Genomic DNA, 10216 nt, shown 5'->3' with positions numbered 1-10216 from the left:
TCTTCAACTTCAACGGTTTTCTTTTGCTAAGCTCCAAAATAATTTTTTTTGTTAAGTTTGAAATTAAAACTTAAAATAATCAATGGCTAAGAACTTTTTAGAACCCTATAGCAGTAGCTCTTTTTGCGCTTTTATAAGTTGTAAAAACGCCAGGAACAATAGGGAATCTTTGTCATTTTTTAAATTTCCTAAAGATGAACAAAGGTAAGCTTGTTATTTGTTGAGACATGGATTAAACACTAGTGTTTAATCCATGGTTGAGATAATAAATTGCTCTATTCAACCAAAAACTAAAGTAGCTGCTTGAATTTATAGATCTAAGTTTTGGGTGGCCAACTCTGGTCGTAGTGACTTAAAAGAGAAAAGTTATGTCTTGTTAAATAAGTCATATACTGTGTGTGCCAATCATTTTGAAACTACCTGTTTCATGAATGACTCTAAAAAAAGTCTTGTTTGGAACGCTGTTCCAACTTTAGTTGGAATTGTAATTCCTGTGTGTGCCAATTTGACAGGTATTTCTTCCGAAATAATTGAGTATAGAGTATATAGAACTAATTTATTATCTTTTTGTAACTTGGCAATGGTAATGAAGGGAGTTCAGCATCACTTGAAGTGAAAAGAACGTTAACTAAAGATTCTATGACCAAGTATTCACCAGCCAGTAAGGTTAAACTGGCCAATGGATTGAGTGGAAGAGATCTTTTCCCATTTGGTAATGACATGAATATCATATTAATGGAGGTATTATTATTCTAATCATTAAGTATCTTCCTTAGATAATAATTTAAGTGGCATTGGAAACCGACCAGTACACTCTCTGTCTGACAGTTTGACAGGTATTTTTTGTAAATCATTGAGTATGTAGTATATAGAACTAATTAAATATCCCTTTATAATTTTTCAATAATATAGATAATATCCAGGAAATTTCTCAGGAAGAAATACCTATGTCATCTACACCTTTAAAATCATCCATTGATTTAACAAGTAACTTTCTTATGCATAAAAAACCAAATTATATTAATTAATGACTAATATATTGTATTTTAGGGCTAGTTAATCATATATTTATCAATGATAATGAAGGGAGTTCATTGACCAAGTATTCATCAGCCAGTAAGGTGAAACTGGACAATGAATTGAGTGAGGATCTCCGAATGGGTAATAACATTAATAACAAACTAAAGAAGATATCATTATTATAATTATTAATTTTGTTCCTTAGATCATGGTTTAAGTGGCATTGAGTCATTTTCAAAACCATCCATTGATTTCGAAACCCTGAACCTGTCTAAAAGTTTAGTTCACGAATTCTTATTCAGTAATGGCATGCGTACAACAGCAAACCTGCTAATGGATGAGGATGAAGTAAAAACATGAGTTCTTCAGTAATTATTACTATATAACTAATTTATATTTACATTGTATTAGGAATATAAGTCGTGGTTAAATCTAAACGACATGGAGCACCGCCCACCTCCACTGGTAGACATTGTGGCCTATTACTTAAAAAGTAACAAGCCCAATAAAGACCAAGAGAACTGTAATGTCATTAATATTAACAATATAACTAGTATCATTTTTAATTAAATTTTTGCCTATAGTCTTGAGAAAACCTGAACAGTCATATCTCAGAGGTCGCAACATTTTGGCTAGAATTGACAATTCAAGTTTTAATTCAACACAAATTAGTGGTAAGTCAAACACTGATAGAGGTAATTTGAGGCCTTAGTGTATTTATTATAAATATTTTAGATGAGGCAGTTTCAACTGAAGTTAATCGAACTTCTTTTCAATCTCCATCTACAATCATGATTCCTACTGGTGGGTATTATTATTATACATTAAGTTATGAGACATTTGGATGTATCATTAATTAATTAACTTAAACCCCTTATTTTTAGATAAAATGGGACAGTCTTCGAAACTAATATCAGATGATACTCCTCGCAAAGCAAAATTGAAAAAGAAGCTTAGGGTGAAATCCACTTTACTAAGCCGGACCCGAAAAAGAATAGTGGAGTTAAAGTCCAAACTCCCAAAAACTATACCAGCAAAAATCAAAAATTTGATTTCATCTGCCAAAGAATTTCTGACTAAAGAACAGGGAACCTTTTTTGAGTCTCAAATACTTAATAACCACCGCTTAAAAAAAGGCAGAAGATGGTCCGAAAATGACAAACAAATTGCTTTGGCCATTTTTTATCAGAGCCCGAGGACCTATCGTCTTTTGGCAAAACTGTTCATTTTACCGCATCCAAGAACTCTGAGAAAATGGTTAGAAGGTGTCATTATTGAACCAGGCTTCAATGATAACATTTTTGAAGCTCTGAGAAAGAAAACTCAGAACATGCCATCAAGAAACCGAAATTGTGTTTTGCTTATTGATGAAGTTAGTCTCATGTCTGGTTTATCCTATGATCCAGCCAAGGACCAGGTTGAAGGCTTCATTGATAATGGAAATGGTGATCGAGAAAAGATTTTGGCAAACGAAGCATTTGTAATCATGATACAAGGGATCTTTAAGCCTTGGAGACAAGTCCTGAGCTATTCGTTTGCCAGAGGCACAACAAACTCAGGAAAAATTGAAATATTTCTGAAAGAATGCTTATTAAGGTTGCAAAAAATTGGTATCAGTGTAAGAGCTGTTGTTGCTGATCAAGGTCCAGCGAATAGGTCCCTTTTTAACCGCCTGAAGCTATCCGAGGAACAACCTTTTTTCATGCACCATGGCCAAAAAATTTATGGACTTTATGATCCTCCCCATTTGCTCAAAAGCCTGAGAACCAACTTTCGAACCTATTTGATGGAAGTGTTTGGCAAACCAGTGAGGTTCCATCATGTCGATCAGTTCTATCAGTACGACCGCACAAGACCTCTGCGCCTAGCTCCAAAACTAAAGAAAAGGCACATCCACCCTACATCATTTTCTAAGATGAGGGTGAAAGATGCTGCCCAAATTTTCTCCCACACTGTATCGGCAGGAATGTCAACTTGCATAGCATTTGGTACGTCAATTAAATTTCTACCATAAACTTCAGCTGTATTAATTATAATCCTTGTTGTGTATTAAACTTTAGGAAAACTTGAAGCAGAAGCTGCGTACACAGCAGATTTTATCAGCAAAGTAGACCGAATGTTTGATGCAGTCAATTCCTCAAAGTACAATTCTACCAAGGAGCTTCGGAGAATGATGACTAAAAACTCTGCCCACCATAAAACTCTAAATGAGTCAGTGGAAATGCTCAGATCAATCAAATTTATCTTGCCTAAACCAAGCATCAGGATTTTCTGTGTTGGTGGCTGGTTACTCACCATAGCAGCCGTTAAAGGGCTATGGAACGATCTCCATCAAGAAGGAGCAAATTTCTTGTTTACAAGGCGGTTTAACCAGGACCCTCTTGAAAATTATTTTTGCAGCATACGGCAAAAAGGAGGAAATCGCCAAAATCCAAATGCCATGCAATTCAGGGACGCTTTTAAGCAGTTGTTGACACAGTCTTTTCTGCTGAGCAGCGACGGCCAAAACTGTGAAGAAGACTTTTCTGACATTCTTCTCAGTTTAAAGTCGTTGAATAAACAACCAAATACGGTTTCAAGAGAGGATTTAGGAGAAGAGGAAGACACTGGCTCAAACCTTCAAAAGAAGAAAAGGGTTTCTGGCATTAAAGAAATTGATGGGAAGGCAGTGGCTGAGGCTTTTGGAACCACGGTGGACATGAATGCTTTGTCATACGTGACAGGCAGTGTTATAAAGAAAGTGAGAGATTCCCATAAGTGCGAATCTGATAAAAACATTTGCCGCTTTTTTACCGAATCAGAGTTTTTGGAAATTCAAAGCCAAACATTCACCCATCTAAAGGCATACTCCTATAAAAAAGGAGATTTTGGAGGTTTGATTTCTCCCTCTGACGTTGTGACCGCTTTCATGTTACAAATTGAAAAAATTTTCATAAAAGTCTTTAATGAAAAAATGCATGAACCTGATATCCTAAGAAAATTAATTCAAGAAACAGAAGGTGTTGATGGATATGATATTTGTCCAGGTTTCAAAAGAAAAATAATTTCTTGTTATTTAAGAATGAGAATTTATTATGCGGTTATTTTCATCAATTGGGATATATCCGAGGAACGGGAAAAAAACAAGAAAAAGAAAAAGGGCAAAAAACCAAACACCAAATTGCTAAAAGTAGCACATTTAGGTTGTTGAAACTTTAGAGGTACACTTGCAACCTATTGTTATGGCCTTCAATCTTTGAATTGTTGCATCACTAGCAATTAATTACGCAACTAACAAAAACTCAGGATGTGATTGATTGCGGTAATTTCTTTTCAACCTTCAAGCTTGACTACTGACATTACAAATGACAATTTGATAAAAGGAAGTTCCATCTTTCTAATTAGTTCAATCTTCGGCTTTCTCAAGGATGAAAAAAAAAAAATCAACTATTACAGAGGATGGATACAAAGGATCAAATGATTCGAGATCAAAAGAGGAACGCTCAATTACTTTAAAGATGGTGTGTGTACTGTGTTATGTCCATTATATTCTTGAATAATATTTTTTGTTTTGTTTCTAACAGTCAAGGGTTCAGTGAGTTGTCCCTTATCAAGCTATTCTCCAATACCATGGTTTGAAACACCAGTAGATACCAATAATGGGGATTCCTCCATCTCTAATGTTCTGGTTATTGTAAGTCCTTTTTTAATTTTTTTTATCTTTCTATTTGCAACATTTTATATTGTATACAATAAAATGTTTGCAAGGCTTTTGAAGAACATCAATTCAACACCGAGTCTGGAACTGCTATGAAGCAATGCTTAGTTGACATGTTGTTGCAAATCATGGTTGTCAGTGAAGCCTTTTTGGTATTTATGTCGTGATAAAATGAAATATTTTCATAATTGCCAGTAATACAAATATTTTTTCATTAGCCTTCGGCTGTTGGAGCGCTCTTCACATTCCTAGCCAAAAGGGACCATGCTATTATCGTGAATGGGATGTTATTCAAGCAGGTTCTCGAGTATCTAACAACACCAGATGATCTGTAATTTGTGTAGAAAACCTTTAACTACCGAATATAGACAAGTTGTGGCCTTTCAGTATGGACACGGCTTTCGCTTGTTTGGAAGGATTGAAGCAACCATGTGCTAGTGACGCAATGTGCTCAACCAGAAATTGTTATTGTTAGAAATGCTAACCTATTGACCGTCACGTGTTTAAATAATTTTTTTTTGCATCGAATCTTTCAACGAACCGCTAATAGACTCTCTCAGTCAACCAATTCAATGGACAACAAATCGGCGAATCAAGGAGTGTCGGGTTCTAAGTTTCAAGCCATTTCAACCACATTGGCCTCTATTGTAGGAATGAACCAGTTTCAAGTGCAAAAACAGCTTTTCAACGTAGAAGAGCTTTCACTAACAGTTACATTTCAGTGAAAATCTGAAGATAAAGCGGAGTTGATGTTTAACCAGAAATTTGACTTTGTAAAGGATCCCAGAGAACCTGACAAACTTCCTCCCTTGCATGACTGGTATAAAGATGAATTGTGGCAGCTTGTAAGTTTACAAAGATTGTTTGAGTGATAAAGAACCATCTGAATGGCAAGAGCAGAAATCCTTCACTCACATAACCAGTGGTGCAATCCAAGCTTTAAGAGCACCAAGTCTGTAATACAAATTCTATGAAATTTTCTGTAATTTCCCTCTAGTCTCCAGTAGCTTAAACGCTGGATAATTTTTTTACTCTTTTCATTGATGTGAAGCACCAGCAGCTTTTATCGTCTCATTAAACCATTATTTGAAGCTAAACTACAAAATGAATGTAAAATCGTGGAAATGGCTTGGAAATACACTTAATCCTTATTACGAGGGCAAAACTTCAGTAATTATTATTATTTCAAACCTTGGGTCAATGGAATTTTTGTCACTTCAACACTGGAGGCATAACTGATCCAAGATACATAGATGATATTTTAGAAGCTGTTGGAGGTACTGTTATTTATTTAATAACAGCTGATGGAAGTATTGAATGTCAAGACATACCCGAAGAACAAAGAGGACTGCTTACTATCTTAATTATGCTGAAATAGCTACTATTTTGCATATATTAGCAAAGAATGGCAGTATCTATATTGAAAAGGCTCTCTTCAAAGAAAATTGCATTCCAAACCACTTTAAGCAGCAAATATTGCAATGCCGTCAGTGTTTTAAAAAAATTACAGGAATTTTTTTCCCTGACTGACAGTAAAATAGTTTTTGACAAACGATAAAAAATTAATCACTGATTTAAAATTTCATGGATTGCGGAGCGCATAGCCATGGCGAACTGTTGGAGATGAGCATCGCAAAGATCATGATGTTCTTTAACATATGTTAAAATCATAAAGGCCAAGTTTCTAATTACACGTTCTGACTGATTGGATTGTGGGTGGTATACGGCAATAAACCGTTGCTTAACTTCTAATGTTTCTCATTTGTTCAACTGTTCATAAGGCCAACTACTCATTCAGCACCTTGTCTCGAACAATTAATTTGTCGAACTGGTCACCCAACTACTCATTTGCCCCCTGCTCCTAAGCCCTACTGCTCATTCTGAAGCCTAATAACACTAACAATAGTATACCTACCATTACCTAATTTACTGAACCTAGCAAAACTAACCTAAACAACCGTAACTAACCTATTTAACCTAACCATGGACGAATTGACCTAACCAACTGTTCATAAACCCAACTATTCATTTGTCCACCTGAAATGAGAAGTCTGAAGTCAGTCATCTGAGTCAATTAATCTTTGACAGTTGGAGAAATGATATATAATACAAATGAGTGTTTGCTACCCATAACCTCTTGGATTTATTTATTTATTTATAGGTTATCTACAAAGCCTTACCCTGCCCATTTTATACCATTGGAATAAAGTAAAGATAACAACGAGAATGAAAAAACTTTGGACGGAATAAAATGCACTCTCCAATACTGTAAAGATCAAAGAAAAAACTACCTATATAAATTCAACAAATATCATAATTTTGGCTTCGTCACAAATACACTTTGCGTTTGGGAGTTTTTATGAAAGATTTTAGTGAAAAAATATTATTTATCTAAACAATTACCAAAAAAACCTCCAATTATATAATTATAATCTCCTTTAAATAATTTGTGTAAATTACATAAAAGTAATTAATTTATTTTGTACTTGCATTAAACCATAATGCAAAAAAAATATATGTTTTGAATAAAATAACTTTAAAAGTGGAAATATTTCTGATTTATATAATATAATTTAAACGAAATTTTACAAGGCCAATAACATAAATTCTATGTTACTTATGATAATATTATAATTGCCGGAATGGTGTCAGAAATTTTATTTTAGTTTCTTGCCTCGAAACTACGTGGCGCTGGCGTTTTAAAATTGTCAATAGCGACCAACAGATGTCAGGATTTTTAGTTCTTTGCCTTGATACTAGGTGGCACTGGTGGTTAAAGTTGTCAACCTTTTTGAAGGCCTGAGAGTCCAGTCTATGTAGCGATAGCTTATATAGTCTTTGGTTATTACTATCATTGATTAAATAACCTTATAAGGTTATTTAATCCATGTTACTATACTAAAATTTGTCTACATCCCTATCTACTGGAATTTTAGTTAAGCTTTGGTTTAAATCTTCACTGGTTTATATAGTACCAATTGAATACAAATCTTTTATAAATAAATTACACTGACTAAATTTACTTTTCGGCTTTAAAGCTAACTCTTCTGGTGTATATTTCTTACGAGCTTGAGCCACAGTGACTCTTGAACTTAACAGAGGCAAAAATTTTGAAAAAGGAATAAATTAACCAACGAGACAACGTCTTCGGGAGATTTACCAAGGAGAATATGTTTCTTGGTTTTACCGCTAGGTTAGCCAACATCGCCCATCTGAACTATTTCCTCTGACCGTGACGTCATGAGACATAGGCCAAACGTAACAGAGTCGTTCCTGATTGGCTCAATCATTGTATAGGGGAAACAGCTCCTCATTTTTGAAGGAAACCACTGGGAAAGCTAACGAACCCTTTTCCTCCCAGACTTTCTGTTTTATATCCACTTTTGATAAAGGTCTAGATAAATTTCGGGGCGTCTAAGCCTAACATAAAATACGGAATTGACACCTAGCAGACACCGAGGAAGGCACGTGACCAAGAGCGCGAGCTCTCTTAGCATTTTAGTCGAGGGGTCCGTCCATAGAAATCTCATAGGTAACTATAGTCAGTTGCAGGCTAAGAAAGACAAAATATATAGTACATTCGGCGCAAGGATACCTCAGACCAGTTCCGGCCAGTCGACCGCGCGTAATTTAAATTTGACCACTTTACGGTCAATTTCAAATTTCGTGAGTTTCATCATTTTTTCGCGCCATCTAGGAACCGAAATTGGAATCTATTTTTTAATTTCATGTTGTCATGAGTTTAATTACTGAATGCAGCTAAAGAAAATTCGATAATTGAAGCTCCAAATATTTTAAATAGCCCAAGAGGTTACTATAAAAAGCATGATAAAGGTTTATTGTTAACAAATAAAGAGAAAAATATAATTTTAAACGTCTATAGCTCATTAAGACAACATTACCCCCAAGAAAGCGTGGTAACTATTTTAAAAGAAACCGCCGATTTAACTGGTAAGACGTAGAAATAAATTTACAAAATTAAATAATTATACCTACTATTTTAAATTTGCTCGCCACCACAATTATGAAATTAAAAAATAAAGATTCCAATTTCGGTCTCTAGATGGCGCCAAAAGACGACAAAAAGAGCAAAATTCGAATTTGACCGTAAAATGGCCAGATTCAAATTTCGCGCCGTGGAATGACCGGAAACGGTCTGAGGCATCCTTGCGCCGATTGTACTATATATTTTGTCTTTCAAGCCTGCAACTCACTATAGAATGGTGCCGTGTAACTGGCAAATGGACCAAACGCTGTGGCAGACGATAGCCAGATCTCAGCCAATCAGAGCTCAAAGAGTGGTTCTGCCAAGAATTTAATGTCACCAGAGAGAATGCCATCATCTATCTCCTGCGATAGTAGCGGAACCAAGGAGGATTATTATCCTCCTTGGCGGAACCACTCTAAGGCCTCTCATTGGCTGAAGTTTTAAAACGAACTGGCGACAAGCTCGGCCGTAGGCGGCAGCATTCTAGTTACCTATGAGATTTCTATGGGTCCGTCACTTCGATTAATCTCGTACCAAGGAGGATTAAGGGAAGGGGAGTTGTATTGAGGCTCCTCTTATGGCTGCATCCGTAGTCAGAGAGCGTGAGACGCCCAGTGGGTGGGAGCGGGAGGAAAACGTATGTAAAATACCGGCTCGCGTTCCTGTTTTGAGCGCCCTCTAGTTCAAAACAATTGTTGAAAGTTATTTCGGTTTTTATTTTGAGAATTTTGCTGCTTCGGTGTTTCGTCGTGAATACGCTAAAAATGTATGTCGACTAGATTTACTTAGTAAATAAAATTCGAATTTTTTTATCACGCGAAGATTAATATCATATAACTAAAGTAAGAGCATTTTCCATATAAAAAATATTTTGAGTTTTGCAAATTGTTTACTAATTTACGGCATTAGAAAAACAAACACCAAAGCAGCCGAATTCTCAAAATAAAAACCGAAATAACTTTCAACAGTTTTTTTAACTAGAGGGTGCTCAAAACAGGAACGCGAGCCGGTATTTTACATACATTTTCCTCCCGCTCCCACCCACTGGGCGTCTCACGCTCTCTGACTACGGATGCAGCCATAAGAGGAGCCTCAATACAACTCCCCTTCACTTAATCCTCCTTGCTAATATTGATTTAAGGAATCACAGTCATAATCCTCGGTCACACTTACAGCAACAGACTGTCGGCTCTATCATTGTCACCTGGATTATGAAAAGGCCCCTGTTATTAGAGATGGTCATGAATCTATCCGATTCTTCGAAAAAAAGCGACTTGAGTAAAGACCGAGGTGCCATCTATTAATGAAAAATGAAGCTAAAGTTTAACGTCCACTTTGGATTTAAGTCACCACGCGCTCCTCTATTTGTTCCAACGTTGCGGCCTCGAGGGCAACCTACTCAGCTGGGTGGAAAGCACCTTGACAGATCGTACCTCTCAAGTGCGAGTCAACGGTTAAGCAGGGCGTCCCTCAGGGCAGCTCTGTAAGTCCCCTCCTCTTCAGCATCATGC

At 36.0% G+C, this 10216-nt stretch overlaps 1 protein-coding gene across 3 annotated transcripts; it reads left to right on the top strand.

Moving 5' to 3' along the window:
• Positions 1-4374: 4374 nt before the first annotated feature.
• LOC149954227 (vacuolar protein sorting-associated protein 8 homolog) lies at positions 4375-7073 on the top strand. Of its 3 annotated transcripts, none has more exons than XR_016480103.1 (6): positions 4375-4520; positions 4584-4693; positions 4768-4869; positions 4936-5048; positions 5105-5994; positions 6879-7073. XR_016480103.1 is itself a non-coding variant. In XM_090170300.1 (5 exons), the coding sequence occupies exons 3-5, from the start codon at positions 4810-4812 to the stop codon at positions 5190-5192; spliced, it is 261 nt and encodes an 86-aa protein (XP_090026426.1). In that variant the 5' UTR covers positions 4375-4520; positions 4584-4693; positions 4768-4809; the 3' UTR covers positions 5193-7073. The 3 variants fall into 3 exon arrangements, 1 of the variants encoding a protein (XP_090026426.1); XR_016480102.1 differs by having other exon boundaries at positions 5105-6429; XM_090170300.1 differs by having other exon boundaries at positions 5105-7073.
• Positions 7074-10216: the final 3143 nt, after the last annotated feature.

This window comes from Leiobunum rupestre, chromosome 3 (assembly GCF_980474605.1).
Source record: "Leiobunum rupestre chromosome 3, qqLeiRupe1.1.hap1, whole genome shotgun sequence".
NCBI classification, from domain to species: domain Eukaryota; kingdom Metazoa; phylum Arthropoda; class Arachnida; order Opiliones; family Sclerosomatidae; genus Leiobunum; species Leiobunum rupestre.
The sequence above is the reverse complement of the archived record's forward strand: the minus strand, read 5'-3'. Positions and strand labels throughout refer to the sequence as shown.

Coding starts and splice junctions, on each gene's coding strand:
- LOC149954227 (XM_090170300.1), top strand. CDS start 4,810: ATGAAGCAATGCTTAGTTGACATGTTGTTGCAAATCATGGTTGTCAGT. Junction 4,870..4,935: donor TTGTCAGTGAAGCCTTTTTG/GTATTTATGTCG, acceptor TTTTTTCATTAG/CCTTCGGCTGTTGGAGCGCT. Junction 5,049..5,104: donor CTAACAACACCAGATGATCT/GTAATTTGTGTA, acceptor GTGGCCTTTCAG/TATGGACACGGCTTTCGCTT.